The sequence below is a fragment of the Sarcophilus harrisii genome, chromosome 2 (assembly GCF_902635505.1).
Source record: "Sarcophilus harrisii chromosome 2, mSarHar1.11, whole genome shotgun sequence".
NCBI classification, from domain to species: Eukaryota; Metazoa; Chordata; class Mammalia; order Dasyuromorphia; family Dasyuridae; genus Sarcophilus; species Sarcophilus harrisii.
The window spans coordinates 264,277,534-264,299,736 of NC_045427.1; the positions used below are offsets into that span (position 1 = coordinate 264,277,534).

At 34.4% G+C, this 22,203-nt stretch overlaps 1 protein-coding gene across 4 annotated transcripts in view; it reads right to left on the reverse strand.

Annotated features, from left to right (window-relative positions):
* Positions 1 to 22,203, reverse strand: part of TTBK2 (tau tubulin kinase 2) — a 221,075-nt gene that overhangs the window by 68,160 nt on the left and 130,712 nt on the right. For all 4 annotated transcript variants that reach the window (XM_031952168.1, XM_031952169.1, XM_031952167.1 and 1 more), the window contains 3 exons: positions 12,438 to 12,503; positions 10,179 to 10,271; positions 9,377 to 9,502 (listed from right to left, as the gene is read on the reverse strand). In XM_031952168.1, coding sequence (XP_031808028.1) covers positions 9,377 to 9,502; positions 10,179 to 10,271; positions 12,438 to 12,503 — 285 coding nt within the window. The remainder of the gene's footprint in view (positions 1 to 9,376; positions 9,503 to 10,178; positions 10,272 to 12,437; positions 12,504 to 22,203) is intronic.

The window sequence follows — 22,203 nt, forward strand, 5'->3', positions numbered from 1 at the left end:
AATGAGGGGTGAGAGATCTCCAGCCTGGTGTCGTAGATTTTTGCTTGCAGTCTCCAATGCAGGTGAGGTTTTTTGGCAAAAAAAAAATGTTTATTGCACTGAGAAACAAGTTCCTGGAGGGCTAGTTCCAAAGGAATTTAATAAAGGTAGATTTTGGCAAAGATGGGTTTCTACTGAGAAACAACTTCCCAGCTGGCCACATCCAGAAAGGAATTTTAGCAAGGTGTGGTTGTTTCTGCCTTTGATTATATTGGGTTTTTATGGCCTGGAGCTAGGGAGTACTCTCCAGTTGAATTTGAGGGACTAATTTTCAATTCAATAAAGGATAGTGATTGTTTTTCAGACCAAAGTGATTATCAGATCAAGTGGGAGTGGGAGATTCCTGTGGGGACCAGGTATTTTTCCTAAGAGAGATTCAGGTGGGTGTGGATTTCCCCAGGCCAGGTGGCCCACCCTCCACAAAGATCGGAGAGACACAGAATCCTTATTACATTAATATTAGGTTATTAAACAATCTATTTTTTATTCTATTCAGAGAGATACATTTATATTTTTGTGATTATCATCCAGTTTAGCAAAGTTATCAGTTTTTTGGTATATAACTAGGTAAAATAGTTTCTATTATTCCATTTTCAATTGTTATAAATTCTTTTTGATGTCATTTCCCCCCATATTTCTTTTAATTTTTTTGTTAACCAAATGAGAAAACATTAATATTAACATATGCAAAACAGAATATAAGATGACTACTTATGGAAAACATGAATCTCTATTGCATACATCTTGCTTTTAAAAAATACACATATAAGTCCAGCCCATTCTTTTCAAACTATCCTGCTTGTCTGTGCTTTTTAATTAACTACCTTCTGTATTCCTCTGTATATTTAGAATTTTTTTCAACAGCCATCTTTTTTGCTCCTTTAGTTTTTTTTTTCTTCACCACTACTATCTCTCCTATTTAATTCACCCTGAAGAGGGGATCCCGAAATTCTGAAAATCCTTAAAGGAAAAAATCTCCTTCAACTCTGCCTCTGTAAGGGACCCTGCCCCGAGGGACAAACAGTTTCATCCTTGTTATCTGGGTGGGGTTGGCTCAGTCCTAAAACTCACTGAATTCAATTCAAATTCTAGCTCAAGCTGAAAGACATCAAGGAGCCAACTTGGGACTCCACCCCTGGAGTCCCCTTCAGCTTGTAGCCATAAAAGAGCAAATTAAAACCCTCTCTTTGCAGAGGTTCCAAACATGCTAGCTATGCTATGCTTAGGATGCTAAGGGCCTCTGTCCACTGGAATACTCTTTTCTAGTGCCATCCTCTTTATCTTCACCCTTTTCCCTAACCAGACTTTATGCCTCTCTGTCAGGATTTCTAACCTTACTTCCAATCCCCATAATAAACCTCTTTTATCAATATAGCTTTTTGGATCTATAAATTCTTTTACAGAGAACCTCTGCACCGCCAGAAGGGAGTCTCTCCTTGCACGGAATCCCAAGGGGTTGCAGTGAAGCCAAACCTCTCCATTTGGTTCCCTGAACCCCAAACCTGCCACTAGGCCTTATTATTTAACTTCCTGACTATCAGAAACCCTGATTTCATTTTGGTTCCCTAAATCTAAACTTCATCAACCCCATCATTAAAACAGAAGGGGAAAAAAAGAAGCTTATAACAAATAAGCATAGCCAAACAAAAGGCTATCTATATAATCGCCATGTCTAAAAATGTTTATCTCCGATGCACTGTCCACCTCTGTGTCATGGAATGGGTGACAGATCTAGAACAATGGTTAGTTATCACTTTGATCAACTGAAATTTTTTAAAGTTGTTTTTCTTTACAATGCTGTTGTCACTGTATGCATTATTCTTCTGATTTTGTTCATTTCACTTTACATCAGTTCATACTTCCCAAGATACTCTAAAATTGTCTCTTGTTATTTCATATAATTCAATAATTATATAACATTCATATGGCACAATTTTGTTAGCCATCCCTTAACTTATAGGCAACCTCATTCTGTTTACAATTCTTTGTTTTTCTGTCCCCCTTGTGGTCCCTTTTTAATTTTTCCCTTTCTGATGAAGAAAGAAGTTTGTTATGTGTGTGAATCCCTCCCTAGTATATCCTTTTTAAACTTTCTTCCTATTGCTACCTATTTTCCCATTGAATGGGATGATTTCTACAAACCTTTCCCATCGCTCAGATAGGATTTACCTTTCTAGGTTTTTCTTGGAGAATACAGAAATGTTTGCATTTGAAAGTTCCTATTCTACCCTGGTATTTTCATTAGGAATGCTTGCATATCCTCTATCTTATTAAAGGTCTATTCTTCCCTGCTCCAAAAAAGGATTATATTCTGCTTTGTAAGGTGGTTACTTTTATTTATAAACATATTTCTTTTGCCTTTTGGAATGTTATTCCAAAATCTAGGTCTCATAGGATTCCAACAATGTTTCTTTAGTACTGGAACACTTTATTTTTGATTCATTGTAGTATTTTTGCTTTTATATGAAAAGCTGGTTTCTTTTAAGAAGCAAACAATGGATCTTTTCCCCTAATTTCATTTTGCTCCCTGGTTCTAAAAGACTGGGGTAGTTTTCATTTATAATTTCTCACAATATTGAAGAGGGGATCCCAAAACTCTAAAAATCCTTGAAGGAGAAAATCTCCTTCAACTCTGCCTCAATGAGGGACCCCGCCCAAAGGACAAACAGTTCCATTATCTAAGTGGGGTCGGTTCAATCCTGAAACTCACAAATTCAATTCAAATTCCAGTTCAAGCTGAAACCCAGCAATGAGCCAACTTAGGCTGTCCCAGCCCCCACCAAGACACTCAATATAATAGCTTCCATCAACTAAAGTCCTTTGAAGACAGACCTTGGCAGCTCACTTTGCTGCTAGGACTTTCTGTCCACTGAGAACTGCATCCTCAGTGCAAAACTCCATTTTCCATAGATCTGCCAGCTGGAATAATATTCTTTTCCAGTGTTATCCTCTCTTTACCCTCACCCATTTCCCTACCTAGACTTTATGCCTCTTTGTCAGGATTTTTAACCTAATTTCCCAATCCCCATAATAAACTTCTTTTATCAATCTAGATTTTTAGGTCTATAAATTCCTTTACAGAGAATCTCTGCACTGCTGGAAGGGAGTCCCCAAAATTCCCTAACCTTGTGCTGAATCCCAAGGGGGTGCAAGGGAGCCAAACCTCTCCATTTGGTTCCCTGAACCCTGAGCCTGCCACTAGACCTTATCCTTTAACTCCCTGACCACTAGAAACCCTAATATCATTTTGGTTCCCTAAATCTAGACCTTATCAATATGATATCTCGCAAAAAAAATTGTGGTTTTCACAGAGTGATGATTCTCAAATTACTTTTCCTTAAATTGTTTTCTAAGTCAGTTATATTTGATAGCAGGTACCTTATATATGTTCTTCTATTTTTTCAATCTCTTGATTTTATTCTATTTCTTGATATCTCATTACTTTATGATTTGTTTGGTTTACTATCATTTTACGTGTCTGTTAAAATTTGAGTAAAGTTTACCACTTTATCTTCTAAGCTATTTATTCTCCTTTTAATTCTTTCCTTCTCTCTCGGGTTTTTTTCCCTTTTTTTGTCACTTGCTTTATTTCTTCTAGTATTCATGTAGACCTTATGGAAAATCTACTTTTTCCTTTGAGTCTTTATTTGCAATTGTTATGGAATTATTCTCTCCTTTTAGATTGGATTTGGGAGTTAGAATGGTTTCTATCTTTTTGGTTTATTCATCTCTCCAGCTTCATTTCTTGAATTGGAGCTTTGTGACAGGCTAGGATCTGCTTTCTGCTATGCTTTTGAGTGGGGTGGTTGGCTTTATTTGCTCTCAATCTTGGTTTCTTGGATTCCTTTGCTGATTTCCACTTCCCAGGATTAGCAATCTTCTCCCTCTTTCTCATCTCTATTTCTATTCCCCAGAGCTCAAAACTTCAAACAGCTCTCTATGGTGCTATCAGGATAGAGTACCAGGGATCTTGTAGCCCCTACCTAGACCCTGGGTGTCAGAGCCTAAATGCTGATACCAGAACTGGTACTAATTCATACTGTGGGACTCTCCTCTCCTTTCCATTCCCCAGGATTCCTGGGAGAGCCCTCAATTTTCATTGGCTTAAAATATAGAGCCTTGAAGGCTTCAAATGTTTCTTGCCTTTCTGGTCAGCTAGCTAATTTATTTTAGCTAATCCTGGCTTTTCTCTAATGCCTATGGAATACTGACCAATGTTTTATGTACTTCCTGGGGTAGATGAAGTCACTTACTATAGTTTCGCATTGTATTTCTGTGTCATTATTTCATCTATTGTGATTTTTAGATTTTTTTTTTTTTTTTTTTGCTGGAGTAGGTATATGGGACCTGAGGACTCTCTCTCTGTTAGGCAGTCATCCTGTCCAGAAGTCCCACTCTCGCATTAAAACAAAAAACAAAACAAACAAAAAAACCCAGACCTCTTATTTTATTATTTATTTAAAATTTCATTTTGTTAATTCCTTTTCTGATTTTCAGAACTTCTAATATGGTACTTAATTGAACTTTTTAAAAATATTAACATCCATGTATTCTTTGTAAAAATAAATTTTCCTGATATTAGGAGGGAGTTTAGTCACTGAGATTTCTTCTAGTATTCCTCTATCGCAGGGAAAAACCATCATATAAACAAATATTTTAAAAGAAAGTGAGGAAAAAGAGACAAAGAAGTCAGCAAAGCCAATCAAAATACATTAAAAACCTCTGAAAATATATGAAATGTACATACCTATGGGCATTCCACCTCTACAAAGAAGTGAATGAGTTTGTCTTCTCTTATTTTTTCTTTCAAGCTATGCTTTACAATTTGGCCATATTCATTTTTGGTTGCATAATGGGTCTATTTTCTGTTTACTACATTGTTGTACTCACTGTGTATATATTAGTTTTTTTTTTTTTTTTTTTGTCTCTGTTTATTCTATTTTGCATCAGATTGTGTAAATCATTCTATGCTTCTCTCTATATATCACATCTATCATTTCTTACAGTAATATAGCATTACTTCCTCAATTTGTTTAATCATTTCCCAATCCATGGTTATCTATTTTGTTTCCAATTCTTTGCTACTACAGAAAATTCTGCTATCAATATTTTGGTGTACATGGGGACTTTCTTGTCATTATTATTATCTTCTTATCAATTATCCCTTGGGAATATGCATAATAGTAGAATCTCTGAATCAAAGGATATAGACATTTTAGCTAGTTTAATTTGCATAATTCCAAATTGCTTTCCAAATGATTGTGCTGATTCATAGCTCCACTAACAATGTACCAAAATACCTACACTTCTTCTACTTATTGATTATTCCTATCTTTTATTATCTTTGCCAATTTGCAAATTGTGAGGTGTAACTTCAGTCACCCATGCATTCTTAAAACATTTCTCTTGGCTATGCTATGTATAGCATACATATTTCAAGTGACTGGACAGCAGTACACATGTATTCTCCTCATACAAATATTCCTCCAATTAAGTAGCAGGAAGTATTGTTTTAATGAAGCTAGACTTACTTTAAGATCTCACTACTGATAATTAACCCTATTGCTACTAAAAAGCCATGCTTTACAGATAACGGAAATGATCTGCTCAAGAGATTGGATATGATAGTCATATCTTGCTTAAGTCAAGTTACTACTATTGTCTTATAAAGCAATATGATGTGGGCTCTGAGCTTTAGGCATTCTAATCTTATATTTAGTATGTCAGTCATTTTAAGGATCTGCCATCCTTCTTACTTTAAATTTTTTTTTTTATCAGTCTTGATTACTGAATGCCATATTTCCTAGCTGTTATATTCAGCAAAAATGTTAAGTTCTGAAATGCTAATAAAATGTCCAGTTTTTTTTGTCTAACAAGCAGCTGAAGTTCAAGTCTAGAAGTTAAGAGAAAGGTTAAGACTGGACAAGTAGCTCTGAGAATCATCAACCAAGATGGTAACTGAATCCATGGGAGCTGGTGACATGTCCAAGTAAAATTGTACAAAGGGAAAAAAACCTTATATTCTTATACTAACCTTTATACTCTTAGTGTTCCCTTTGTTCTTAATCATCTAAGGAAATTGTCAAATATACTTAAACTTTTCAAACAATATTCCTTGGACCTTGATTTAACCGAAATCCATCTTCTTCCTTTCTTCTATCTAAATGCTCTGTAACTTGGCTTCTGACTTCCATTCAAATAAAATGGCCCTCTCTGGAAGATACAAAGATCTCAAGACTGCCAAAGATGATGGACTTTTTCTCAGTCTTTATCTTTCCTGTCCCTTCTGCAGTATTCAACGAATACCTTTTCCTCCTGGATATTCATTCCTTTTTAGGCTTTTGTGACACTGTTCTCTTGTGGTTCTGTATTCAACTTGTGTGTATGTGTGTGTGTGTAGTTGAAGAACTTGCAGCAGCTGCATGTAGTAAAGATAAGGTGAAGAACTTCCAACGACATTTAAATTCCTCTTCTATGTTTTAGTTTCTCTAGGTCTCTGTGACCTGCGGGAGTATGTTAAGTGGTAGCCAATATGTACTTAGATTTTAGACATATGTATTTAACCTTGAATGATGACATTTATCGCTGTTCAAGTTACCAACATCTGGACAATTAGTTGCCTGATGTATGGTTCCTCTTGGAACTAGGAATCTGCTGTTTTTGGCACGAATAACATCCAATTAAGGGGGGGGGGGGGGGGCTATCTCTTAATGTTCTCCAACTCATGATGTAATCCTTTGTATCTAAAACCTATAAAAACTGTATACCTTATCCCCTTCTTTAACCCTTCTACCGTGAGCTCTCTCTCTTTCCCTCCTCGCGATGGAATTGCTCATTCTCATGAGAATTAATTAAATAAACAACTTTTCTGCTTTTTATTTCGAGAGGTCTCTGAGCAGTCATTTTTGGATAGGATTTTCTATCCCTCACAAACTGATCCTTCTCAGGCTTCTTTGCTGCTTCTTCATTCACATCTCAATTACAAACCATGGGTGTCCCTCAATGATTCAGTCCTGGTATTGTTTTTCATTTTGCAAAAGGCAAAATATGGTATACTTTCTCCCTTGGTAATCTCATTGGCTCTCATAGACTCAATTATCGTCTCTATGATGATGATGATTCCTAGATTGGTCTATGTGCAGGGAGCTAGGTTGTACAATGGACACTGTTGGATGTGCAGTCAAGAAGACCTGAGTTCAAATTTAGCCTGAGACATTTATGAGCAATGTGACTTGGCAGGCCTCTGTCTGCCTCAATTTCCTCATCTCAAAATCAAGGACAATAATAAAGCCAACCTCTTGGAGTTGTTGTAAGGATAAAATGAAATATTTGGAAAGTGTTTAAAGTTCCTGGAATACAGTAGATGCTTAATAAATGCTCATTCCTTTGCCTTTTTCTCTCTTGAGCATACATGATCAACTACTTTTTGGACATCTCAAAATAAATGTCCTATAAAATTCTGAAACTCAACATGTCACAAACAAAATTCATTCTTTTTCTCCCCACTCTTCCTCTGCACTTTCCCATTGCCATGAAGGACACCAACAACCTTTTAGTAACCTACATCTGTACCTTCAGTATTATTCTTGACTCCTCATTTTCACTTCCCCCACATATCAAATGGTTGTCAAATATTGTCATTCACACCTCTGTAACACCTCTCATATATCCCAACTCACACTACCAGCACTGTAGTTAAGGTTCTCATTATCTCTTTCCTCAACTATTATAACAGTCTAATACTGAGTCTCTCTCTCTCTCTCTCATCTCTCTCCTCTACTTTAATTCATTCTTTATACATCTACAAAAATGATTTTATTAAGCAAAGTGTGACCAAGTCATTTTCCTGTTCAGTGAGCTCCAATAGTTTTCTGTTACCTCTCATTTTTTTACTACATAGCCCCTTACTATATTGCTAGTATACTTTGCTTCCCTACATGCACCCTAAGATCTAGTCACTTGCAATTCCTCAAAGAAAGTGCTCCATTTTCTGCGATTCCTCAAAAATACTACTCCATTTTCTATCTCTGTGTCTTTGCACTGGATGTCTAACATGCCTAAAACACCCTGCTTCATCACCTTCACCTCTTGGTTTTCTGAACTTTAAGATTCATCTTCCTCTAAAGGTAAGAAGTCTTTCCTATGTATATATCTGGAGATTTACCTGTGTGTCTTCCATTAGAATGCATGTCTCCTTACTGGTAAGGTCTATTTTTCCCCTTTCTTTATATCACTAATTCTTAGTAAAGTTCTTGGCATATAGTAAGAACTTAATAAATGCCTGTTGACTGATTATTAGCCCTTCTTCCTCTTTTAAAAGATCACAGATCAGTTGGGAACCTTACTTTTTCCTAGAATACAGTTATTCAACCACAAAAGACACATACAGAGAAATAAAATCATGAACTATTGCCTTTAAATTCACAATGTATCATCTGGCTTTAACAATTGTTTGGATTTCTTCCAGAAACTGCAATTTTCCAGTCATACAAATACAAAGAAAAGCAATTAGTGTGTACAACCAGATTAACATTACTATAGAAACAAACTATTATCAGCAGGCTTTTGACTAGACAAAGGCAATAGCATTTTTTACTTTAATCAGGCTCAAGGATAGATTCTAATTAACAATATGAGCAAATTTGTATTACTTGTTTAAGTTTTTGTCCTATTCTTTGCATATGAATATATAATATGATATGACTTATAATAGAACATGTACCTTGAATAATTTTTCCAAACCTAGTAACACATTTGCATTAAACTAGTCACATCTACCTCTTATCAACAGAATTCATCTGCAGGACAGCTGGTTAGGGGTGCAATCTATGGCTAAAACAACTCAAGCCTTAGGAAGTGAACTCCTGACCTCATTAACTCCATCCTTTAAGTAAATGAAGCAGATGGATCACAGACAGAATGGAGCCAATAATCTTCAGTGATCATCCTATAACATAAGTATAAACAATATGCAGCTTTCAGGTCCTTGGTAACACAGCTGGACAATTCCCCCAACTGAACAAATGAACCAAATGATTTGCATTTATGCAGATTGTCAGCAATTCTATATGTCATCTTATAAAGCATATACAATACAATCTGTGTCATAATAAATTACAAACCCAAAAGCATGATGAAGTATTTCAAAAAGGAAGGGAAAAATCCATTACTATTACATTAGACAGCTAAATACCTTATATTCCTCAAAAGGCACTAAAATAGATTTATATAACACTATGGTCAACAATGAATACCACTGAAATTACAATGCTTAGATAACTGAGGTCAAAACAGAGAGAACAAAGACCATCCATGAACAAGGAAAATGAATGCTTACCTGGTAATCAGGTTTAGTAAAATAATCTAAAGAGGAGATATGGTCCAGAAAGATGCTAAATTCTGTAGGAAGATGTTTCAACATAAGTCTGTGGTCATATCTCTCCTTAATAGAACCCACTTGCTCCTAGGAAAATGATAAAAAAAAGAAACCAAAATAAATTCTTCTAATCAATTATACCCTCAGAGCCTCTCTCTGATTTTCTCAAAGGTATATACTAAGGATTAAGATCATACATAGATAATTAAGGCCTAAATAAGATTAGGGATCATTACAAAATTGATGTACTCTGTTTTTTAAAAAATTACAATGCAGAACCAAAAGGTTAAACTCTTTTGTAAGTCTTATATATATAATAATGCCTCCTATACCACTAAATACAAGAAGTCTGCACCAAGTGAATTGATAGCTTTCAAGAAGAAAGACTAGAAATCATCTTAAATTTGGCCTAATTTCTCCTGTCAACACAGAAAGAAGTTTCTTTGTTTCCATGGCTCTCTTTCAAATAATATCATAATCTAATAATGTAAATGAGCTGTTTATAAATCAAACAACAAAGGCAGATAGCAAATATAAAAGCTACTGGTTCAGAGGTCAAATCAGAAATCAATTCAGAGGAATTAGTTGCACATAAAGTGATATTTGTTCTATATACACTCATTTAATAATCATAATTTGAACTCCAATTCAACTCATCATAGAGGGATAATACTGGAAAATAATTTTTAATTGAGGCTATTTTTCAGGAAGATCCTTACCTCTCTTTCCACCCAACAATCAACATAACAATTTCTAAATTCACCTTGTCTTTTATTTTTCTCCAAGGCAGTTGTCCAACTATGAACTCCACCAACATGTAGAACAAAGACCAAAGATCATCATGTCTTCCCATTTCCTAAGTAAAACAAATTAGGATATGGTCACATTGAATTATGGCTTATTTTTATGACAAGAATGCACAATCTAAGGAATTAAGAAATCTACTGAATTCCATTAAATCTTTTTTAGGGTGATGGTGAGAGCAGGGTGGGCACATGTGTGATTTTATTACTATAGGAATTTCTAGTTTGGAAATTCCTTTCTCTTGTGCAGATCAGGAAATCACTTGTAATTAGACTTTAGGTTGCTTGAAGGCAGAAACTGTTTTTTGTCTTTCTTTGTATCTTAACACAGAGTCTGGCGTACATTAGACACTTAATGAAAAGCTCACTGACTTGCTCATACTCACAGAGCTAGTATGTGTCAGAGGCAGAAGTTAAAACTGACTCTGGATTCAACCTATTCATGATATCAGCTACTTCTCAGGCAGCCTAAACTTTAATTAAATTTCTCACCAAAATTGGTGAAAAACAAATCCCTAAGTATTATCAGGGATAGTACCCAAGTTCTAAAAAATATCCATCTTAAAAACTATCAAGAACAAACACCATACTTTGGATATTCACAATGGAGTTACAATGCTTCTGGCTAAAGGCATTTACAAGAAATCTTATACTTCTTTAATAAAATAAGCCCAGATGCCTCTGAAAGCTTTTCTATCATCTAGCTTCAAAATAAGGATATGGTTATTTATAGACTCAGAAAATTCTATCTTTATTTTAAAAAGAATACCTCATTTTAAAGACTGACATAAAATAAGACTGACATCAATAAATATCCTTCTGGATGAGTTGAGAAAAGCATTTCAAATAATTTACAAAAACATATCCCAACAATAAAGAAAATTTCCTCAACAAGACAAAAGAACTGCCTGGATACAAAGGAAAAAAAGACATTGATCATATTGATATACAAACTGAATTAGCTATATCATCTAATATAATGACAGATACATAGTAAATGTATAATAAATATTTCACTGATTTGAAGATTTAATGTTATTCAAATTAGAATTTTATAGAAGTATGTTATCCAGAAAATAATCTATAAAGTTACAATACAATATTCCAAAATACATAGATTTAGCATTGTTCAGATTCTGATTTAATGTACTTTTTCCAAATTGGTATTTACATAGCAGAAAATCTGGGATCAGGGTTCAAAAAAAAGGGTATTCCTTCATTTTCCCAATAGGCAAATTTTTAATATGTTTCTCATTCCCATCATCCCATTCCCATCAAAACAAAGTGTAAGGTATAATGCATTCTCCTTTCCTAAATTATAACTCAAATTTTGGATAAAGAAAGCTTAGAGATAAAAAGTGTAAAAATGAAAGTCTAAATTTAAAAAAAAAAAAAAAAAAAAACGTAAGGAAAGGGATGATTTCGTATAATGAAAGCCAAGAAGTGAAATGCACATTCACAGTATTTTATGAATGTGGAGGGTGGGGGTAGGAAGGAATAGTTTGTAGGCATATTGCAAATTATGGTCCTATAAAAAAAATCAAATACTGATACTCCATTAGACATCAATAAATTTAGGAACTTCAGGACCTTCCTCACAATTTCATAAATTTATATGTAAATATAAGAGAGAGCATGGAACAATGCATAGAGAATGAACTTCAGAGTAAGGAAGACCTGGTTCAAATCTCTCAGAGTAAGTTTTGATACTGAGGTGAACCTGTCAGTGCCATAGGAATGCTGTTAAGATGATAAGTTGCAGAGCAATTTGCATAGGTCAGTTTTAGTAAAATTCTTTTCTGGGAGCTCCCTACTCAGATGAAATGAGAGGTTAGAATAAAATGGATAAATAAAGGTATAAATCATGTATGCAAAGGAAGATATAAGTTTCAGTGCAAACATATAGTTAGCTAATCCTTAGCTATTATTTTTTTTTATAACAAATCCAATTTCATTTCTACTACCTAATCATGCAGCTGCATATATCCAATATCCTAGCATTACACATCACCAAACCTTCTGCAATCAATAGCACCATAACAACTGCTAAATTAGGACAAATTATTCAATTAATTCTAAAGCTATAAAGATTGGCTCTCACTAAGTACTTTCCAGACAAAGGGGTATGTGAGGTGAGATCAATAAAACTTATGTTCATATGCGACAGAGAAGAAAATATTTTACAACATTATCAATATGCTTGAAATTCAGATACTTACTCTGTTTCGATGAGCATTGATTGATGCATACCGGACTGTTCCTCGAAATCCTGCCACAGCACGAGGCTAGAACATAAAAAATAGAAAAACATAGCAGTTGCAAGCCGTGAAGATTTGGTTCTGGTATGATTGTGGAGCTAATGAACTGAAAAGGTGAGGCATAATCTTAAGGAGGCACTTATTAAGTATTTTCATGTTTATTGAACAATATTCTATACTACAGACTACATATAGCACATATGATAATAGTTATCTTTATTTATGATCAAGTTTATGACTAGAGTCATCATAATGCATTCAATGTACTACCTCAACTCTAGTCTTCTTAATTCCATTCATCCCTTTTCCATCTTCAACAACATTGGTGACTATGTCAGTCAGATTGACACAAAAACCTCATTTTGCAGTAGAACCTATTTTGAGAACCTAGTTTAATTCTGGGCAATTGACGGCTTGTTCAACTCACAGTCAAAATCCCAATCAATATATGAAGTACTAAACAAAAAATGCTCAATGAATGTTAACCCACTTCACTGACCATATTTTAGAGCAGAGGTTTTTCTGGAATCATGGGCCAAAAGAGAGGTTCATGAACTTGGATGGGAGAGAAATTCATTTTTATTTTCACTGAAATTTAACTGAAATTTAGCATCTCCTTCAATTACAAATTTTTCTTTAAGTTCTAAAGAGTCTATAGGTTTACCTGCTTGCTAGAGAGGTTCATGTCTCACAAAAAATGTCAAGAAACCTTGTAGAGTTATGTAAACAGAAATTTGGGCCACAAGCAAACTCTGGCACTTGTTCTTTTTATGAAGTCTGTAATCATCTGTGCTGCAAAAGTATGTCAGAAATCCAACCTGAGAACATCTTTCCTTAGCAATAATTAGGCCATTTTAGAGACAAAAAACCCTGGGAAGACTATTGTATATATTAATTAGTTATTATATTGTACACCCATGTAATGTCAGTTGTAATTTTCTTTTGCTTTTATCCCTAAAACCATCAAGGTCTCCTATTGTCTTCCTAATTAAAATGTCATAGAAAAGCATCCATGAGAGCGCAAATGAACCATTAGCACCTTGGAACATAGATATTATCTTTCTCTTCTGCTTCCTGGCTTCCTCCTAGAGTCAACTCAACTCTCACCTCTTTAGGGGCTTTTCCTTCTACCACTTCCCTACTGCTCAGGGTCATAATTCTGAAGTTATCTCCCATTTATACTGTAAAAATCTTGTACATACATAATTGTTTGCTTGTTTCTTTCTTTAGAATGAGAGCTCCTTGTGGGCTGGGACCATGTTTTTGCCTTTCTTCATAACCTAAGTACTTAGTATAGTGCCTGACATACAGCAAATGCTTCAACATGCTTGCTGACTGACTACCCCTACGTTAGTAGACCATTTGTATATAAAGAAGGGATGGAAGAAACATTCCACTCATATTCCTCTCACCCCTCTTTATTTAAAATGTCCCCAAATTCCAAAGTTTAGATCAGGCAATAGCAGCAAGAGATGATACTTTTCCCAACGATTACTATCCTGGAAACTCCTTCCCCCAAAGTGAGGTAGAATCCCTAATACAGATCAGAGATCGAATTTTTTCTATAACAAAAAGATTTTTGAAAGTTGAAAAGTCATCCTTGTAACTATTACTATTGTGTCTCTCACTACCTTAATATCAATGCAGATTTGGAGATCTGCAGTATTCCCCTTGTATGTATTCCTGAGGCTTCAGTTAGCTGTACCAAATATTCTTTAATAAATCTTGCAGAGGACTTTCTACTTTCTCCTTCCCTATTAAGGGCACTGAATTACCACATAATCTTTTATTTGAAGAAATCTTATCTACCAAATGTAAGCGTGGAAATAGACAGGTGAAATTAACTAAGTGTCATTTTAAACCTCTTAAAACTCACAAAGAGAACCTTGATCCAAACTTCTCCAAATTAGGAACTAGCTCTAATTTAAGTAGTTATAACCCATACTCCTCTCTCATGATTCTCTTCTTCCTACCAAAAATTCAGTTGGTACCTGAAGTAGATGACAATGTCATCAGCTCCAGGAATGTGCCATTTAAGACAGGCACAATATTGGGTGGTCTCAACTCAGTCCTGATTTACACAGTGAACATGTACACAAAGACAGACATACAAGCAGTTATCCATATTTAGGAGAATTGTCAATCTTTTGTATATTTTACCAAGACTATACAACTTGGTAATATGTGATATGTCCAATATTTTTGTGAAAATCAAATATTTGTAGTATAAAAATACTTTTCTGAGAATTTCTGAACTTATTGACTTCATTGGCAGAGAGAAATCCCAGTGAAAAAATCTAATAGCAATACAGACAGGAAACTGTTTTACGACTTAAGAGCATTTCCTGGGAGACTGAATGTTTAAGTGATTTGCACAGAAAATACTGTATATATGCCAGAAGACAGAACTAAAGCAAGCTTTTCTTGACACTGACTCTACTGACATCACACTATCTAGTTTAGGATTGTATATCAGAATCTACTTATATCAAGCAATACAGATTAAAGAGAGCAGAACCAAACAACATAAGTTTTCGGGGGGAGGGGGGGGCAGGGAAAGGGGGAGGGCGGTGCTCGAAGCAATTGGGGTCAACTGACTTGCTCAAGATCACACAACTAGTAATTGTCAAGCATCTAAAGCCAAATTTGAACTCAGGTTCTCCTGACTCCAGGGCTATTGCTCTATCCTCTATACCACCTAGTTGCCCAACAACATATATGTATTAAATAAGTGGTACATGCTAGGTACTGTGTTAGGTTCTAAAGATATAAATAAAATCAAAAAAATAATGTATCTAATGAACACAATCATGTAACCAAAAGAAAAAAGCCCATTAAAATGCTGCTGAACTCATTAACTGCTACAAAAAATTTTAGTCATGAAGAAAAGAAAAGGAAACATGCTTTCTAATTCTCCATAAAAAGGTACTATAGAATATTCGACTAGTTATTCTATTGTTTTTGCTTATTTCTTTATTTTAAGAAAGGATTGTGGCTGGAGATATTGAAAAATGATTGCTAAATGTTTTAAAAGGCATAAGTAAAAGTCATTAAATTGACTTTTAATGTTGAAATATGGTTAGGTTGTAGAGTACCAATCAAACACATGTTTGTAAAGAAGAACATACAAATTCTCTCACTCCAAATATGGAGTTAATGCATTGATCATTTACAATGTATATAGCATAAGAGGCAGTAGTCAGTTAAAAAAAAAAAAAAGAACCAAAAAACCCAACTCAGTGAGAGGGACCATCTTTTCACTATTCTGCTCTTGGGAAAAAGAAGACAGCTTAGAGTTTTGACCCTACCATGCCCATTTTTGAGGTCTGATGACAGATGAACTCTACATGCTACTTAGTACAATGGTTAAGAGTTAGAATTCAAAACTTTTATCCCCTGAAAATTGAACAAATAGAAGGAAAATAACAAATACATTACAACTATAAATCTGATCAGGGCAGACAGAAAGATATTGAGCATATATTTAAAATGGTGAAGTGAAATGTTTAAAGACATTCAAGTTCTATCATATAAATTCTCAAAAAAAAAAACCCCAACAAAACATGAGGGAACAATAAATAAATACAATAAAAACACACAAACAATATGTGACAACATTAAAACACACAATAAAAAACAAAAACAAGAAGAACAATAAACACACCAACAATAAAACACACAAAATTACATATAAGAAACTAAAAATTGATCAAAACAGAAAATAAGCAAGACAGAGAAGAATATACAATATAAGAGAATCATTATTATTATTATAATACCATGGAGTAAATAATACCACAGAGGAAGTGAAACAGTTAAATACTAGAACCAATGAAGATATAACAAAGAATATCACAAGATATTTTCAATTGTATTGTTATACTAAACGCAAAACCAAACAAAATGTTCATTTCCACATACAAAAAAAGAACAGAAAGAGAATTATATACATAGTTATAAATCTGCACTATCAGAAACAGCTCACTTCTCCCTCAAACAACAAATGCACCACTGTCATTTTCAAAGCTTTTCTTCTTTCTGTTTCTAATTTACCTTCTTGTTCTGTTCTGCATATTAAAAAAAACCTTTTCTTTTCTTCTTCCCCTTTGATAGTCCTATCAATAGTCCCCTTCTGCTAACTTCTCTAAACTAAAGAAAAAAACCCAACATCTTTGTATTAAATACCATCACCAAGGAAAGCATCCCTGCATTGGGGCAAAAAATATGTTTTAATTCTGCACTGTGAGTCCCTGACCTCAAATGTCAGTCAATTGATAGCATGCTTGATCACTCAATCTCTGGAATTGTGGTTGGTCCTTACACTAATTAGAATTCTTAAATTTCTCTTAGCAGTTGTTTTTACAATTTTGCTGTCACCTATATACATTATTTCTTTGGTTCTGCTCAATTTCTTCTCCATCAGTTCATATATATCTTTTCAGGTTTGATAGCATCCCTCACACTTTTTCTTACAACACAATGACATTCAATTACATGTTTATGCAATAATTTGTTTAGTTGTTCCCAAGTGGTTCACATCCCATTATTTCCTATCAGCACAGGGTATTTTGAGAGACATTGTCAAATGATAAATAATATACTTAAAGAAATTAAATAAGAATTAACAATCAGTTATCAGCAAAAACTTCAACTTTGCTTAGAATTGTTCTGTTAAGTTCATTAAAATGGAAATAAGAACACACACACACACACACACACACACACACACCTCCTTACACTCCCTTCTAAAGAATTAAAAGAGTAATTTAAAAAAATGAGAATAATAAGTTACATAGAACATTGAGGTTTATAAAGTGTTTTCTTCACAACCTATGATATAAGTAGTGAAAGTACTTCTTAACATAATAAAAAGGCATTCATTATAATTATCTAAAATTACATAAAATGGAGAAATAGTAATTGCAATTCCTCTAATGATTAAAAAAAAACAAAAATAACTAGGGCCATCTCATCTTGACACTCATATTTGACATATTCTTAGAAATTCAATTATAGCCATAAAGCATGGAAAAGAAATTAGGAATAACAATGATTAAGAAGTTCAGTCAAACACATATTTATGAAGCATTTGTTATGTTCAAAGCTGGCATAAAAATGTTAGGGATATACAATAAGATGATAAAATCATCAATACAAATAAGTAAATATAATGTATAGACAAAAAAGCTAAAAAGCATGATGGATAGAATAATGACTTATGAGTGGAAACAATTTATATTCATATTCTGCTTCTGAAATATACTGTGTGACTCAGGAAAAACACTTGATCTTTTCTTGCCTCAGTAAAATGTGTCAGGGCAGCTTCAGTTGTATTGTTTCCTTTTAATTAATTGGTCTTATTTGATTATGCCTGGTGATTTTGCACAGTCTTGCCTCACATAAACCCAATTCACTTGCAAGTGAAGATATCACTTTCTTAATGCTATCAACCCTCTTTGAGAACAAAGGAATAAACAACAATCTGTGAGTAGTAGTTGCCCAGTTCCAGTTGGGCAAGTCTGCTCACTTCTTCCTTCTAGCCTTCCTTCCTCTTCCCTGTCTTTATCTACATAAGAAATCAGACCCTTTCCTGTCCAAAGGAATATAAATTTTAATTGCTGAAAAATCACAAATATCTTAGGGTTTACAGGTTAGATTTCTTTTTCTTCCCTACTTGTTTTTTCTATCACTAAATACAAAAACCCAAACTGGGACAATTAGTTCTTTTTCACTACTGTAGTTTCATTTTTGATTTCTTTAAATACAGTATTGGAGACCCAGGCTTTGAGAAGGCCCATTGCAATTCAAATGGATCTATCTGACCAAGCCTGAAACTCAAATCACTGTGGCTCTTACTGACTGGCTAACAATAAGTCCTAGAAGCAGTGTCACTATTGGGTCAGTGTCTCAGAGAGATCATAAAAGAGGGAAAATAATGCACATGCGCAAAAATGTTTGTAGCAGCTCTTTTTGTGATGGCAATAAATTGGAAATTGAGGAATGCCCATCATTTGGGGAAAGGCTGAATAAGTTATGGCATATGAATGTAATAAAATATTATTGTTCTATAAGAAATGATAAATAGACTGATTTCAGAAAAGCCTAGAAAGTCTTATATGAATTAATGCTAAATGAATTGAGCAGAATCAAAAAACATTGAACAAAGTAATAGCAAGATCATGTGATGATCAAATTACAATAGAATCAACTCTTCTCAACAATGCGTTGATTCAAGGACAATACCAATAGAGTTGGGATGCAAAATGCCATCTCCATTAAAAGGGAGAACTATGAAGACTGAATGAGGATTGAAGCATACCATTTTGTTATTGTTATTGTTGTTGGCTTTTTATTTCTTGTGGTTTTTCCCTTTTCTTCTGGTTTTTCTTTCACAATATGATTAATATGGAAAGGTATTTATTTATTTATTTATTTTTGGTGACCAGACCACCAAATTTTTTATTTTTTATTTTTTTTTAATTTAATAGCCTTTTATTTACAGGTTATATGCATGAGTAACTTTACAGCATTAACAATTGCCAAACCTCTTGTTCCAATTTTTCACCTCTTAGCCCCCACCCCCTCCCCCAGATGGCAGGATGACCAGTAGATGTTAAATATATTAAAATATAAATTAGATACACAATAAGTATACATGACCAAACCGTTATTTTGCTGTACAAAAAGAATCAAACTCTGAAATATTGTACAATTAGCTTGTGAAGGAAATCAAAAATGCAGGTGGGCATAAATATAGGGATTGGGAGTTCACTGTAATGGTTTTTAGTCATCTCCCAGAGTTCTTTTTCTGGGCATAGCTAGTTCAGTTCATTACTGCTCCATTAGAAATGATTTGGTTGATCTCGTTGCTGAGGATGGCCTGATCCATCAGAACTGGTCATCATCTAGTATTGTTGTTGAAGTATATAATGATCTCCTGGTCCTGCTCATTTCACTCAGCATCAGTTCGTGTAAGTCTCTCCAGGCCTTTCTGAAATCATCCTGTTGGTCATTTCTTACAGAATAATAATATTCCATAATATTCATATATTTTATTTATTTATTCAGCCATTCTCCAACTGATGGGCATCCATTCAGTTTCCAGTTTCTAGCCACTACAAAGAGGGCTGCCACAAACATTCGTGCATATACAGGTCCCTAAGGAAAGGTATTTAAAAAGATTGTACATGTATAACCTATGTTAGATTATTTGCTGTCTTAAGGAGAGAAAAAAGTTGGAACACAAAATTTTATAAAAATGGTTAAAAATTATCTTTACATGTATTTGGAAAAATAAAATAATACTGAGAAGAAAAAAATGTTGAAAACTATCTTATATGTGATTAGAAAAATGAAATACTATTGAAAAAAAAATAAAACAAAAAGTCTTCTCAAACCTTACTAGATCATTGTTCAGGTTCTGATGGCTCAAAGTGAATATAAATAGCAATTATTTCTGTGTTAGCCAGAAATTATGGGGATTTTTCCTTCCCAGATTAAAAAAAAAATTTTTTTTTGACTAGATAAAAGAGACCACTTTTGGCCTTATTTCTAACTTAGCTTTAATCAATGAATGGCCATTGCCTTAGACAAAATGTGACCCTTGGGGAAGACTTTAGCTTAAAAAGGCCAAGATTTTCCACTGTATTCAGGGTCACCTCTACTTGTTTTGACCTGTTTTGCCACTAGAGCCAAATGGCTCTGGAGGAGAGAATGAGGCTGGTGATTTTGCATAGCCCTGCCTCTTTTAAATTCAATTCACTACCAAAACCTTACCTTCCTGATCACCTTCCAGAACACATAGTGTATAAAAGTAGTGGACAATTAGGAACTTCTTCACTTTTTAAACCAAGGACCATAATTGAGTTGAACTGCTTCTTTTTAAATGCCCCTTTCGACTATATTCTCCCCTACTCCTATACTATCAAGGATTCTGGGTCTAGAGGTATCTATGTGACTTCAAATCTTTCCCCCCAGAAAATACAGTCATTTTGATAAATTTTTATTGTTATTTTTCTGTTTTTCATATCATCATAGTATGTATCCCTATGTACCTATTTCTTTATTGCTCCCAGAGAATTATCTCAAATGACAAATTTGTTTTAAAGAGAGGAAGGAAAAATTGTGGGCACGTTAATTGATGCTTTGGAAAAACCTGAAAACATATGTAATGTGTAACACATGTAGACTTTCTAACTTTAGGTAGGAGTAGCTTGGGGGTGTCTTCCTATATCTCTTCATTCAACTTGATATTTTTATAATTTTATCATATTTAGTTTTGATTTTATAATGTGGAATTGTTCTTTTCAATTTCATTGTTATAATTCTGGTTAACTTTAATGCCAGAGCAAGTACCAACTATCAGATATGACAAGGAATCTGTGGGAGGAACAGAATCAGAAACAGCAAGAGCAACAGTAATTTTCTACTGAAGACCTGTGCATTTCATGACCTACTCATTACCAACACTGTTTTCTGTTTGCCTAAACCCAATAAAATTTTGTGGATGAATTCTTGCAGCAAACACTGCCATTTAATAGACTATATATCATAGGTAAGGAGAAGAGGCAGACAGGATGTGAGAAGGACAAAGGCAATGTGTGGTGTAAAATGCTGGACTACTGATCACAGACTTAATGAGCTAAAAACTTTTATCCAACAAAAGCAGCATCCCTAAAATAAGATGACTACCAGAAGACTTCAGAGTGTTTCTCCATGCATGAACAGTTTGTTGCTAACTTGGAGATTAGTTTGATGAAAATGATGGGGAAATTCAGAAGCTGTTAAACAAAAAACAAGAATTTCACAGAGTTTACTGGCAGGATAATTCGTCTATCTCTTTGGAGGCAGTATTCAACTCCATCAAAAGTAAAGTGCAAGCAATGTTTATTTAGAGAGATGCAGGATTCTTTGCTCAGTAAAAAGGCAGATGAAAATTAATTAATTCCAGATACTTCTATGGTGCCCTAAAGGGTATTTATAAGCCAAAGATCTGTGGTGTATCTTGACTATTTAGTACTGATGAAGCCACATTGATAAGAGATAAGGACATGATCCTGGAAAGATGGGTCAAACACTTCTATAGTGTTCTCAACAGACTATCACCAACCAATGCTACAGCTGTTGACCATATATCTCCAGCTGAAGTCAAAACCTTTCCAGCCACACTTCCAACTGAAGAAGTTTTTGAATGCCATGAGGCTCCTTTCATGGGCAAAATGCCTGGTTCTGATTCTACTCCAGCTGAGATTTATGGGGTAGGGAAACCACTGTTCAATTAAAAGCTGACTGAAATCTTCTGGATTATATAGTAAGAAGAAGTTATCTTCTAAGAATTCAAGAATACCTCAATTGTCCAACTCTATAAAGGAGAAGGAAATAGATTGTCCTTTGACAATCATAAGAAGGTCTCTCTCTTAGCCACTGCTGGCAAGATTTTTGCCAGAGTCCTCCTTGACAGGCATGGCTCTTCATGTGGAAGATAAGACAAAAGTGGCTTCAGAAAGGGCTGAGAAAGTTGATAAGGTGTTTGTGCCTACAATTTCAGGAGAAATGCCAGAAGCAGAACAGAGATCTATAAAATGTGCATCAATCTAATGAAAGCCTTTGGTACCATCAGTTATGAGAGCTTGTGAAAAGTTATAGCAAAATATGATTTCCTGGAGAAGTTCATCAGTATTGTACATTGATTTCTGGATAAAGGATGATGCTCCTGTGCTTCCCCAGT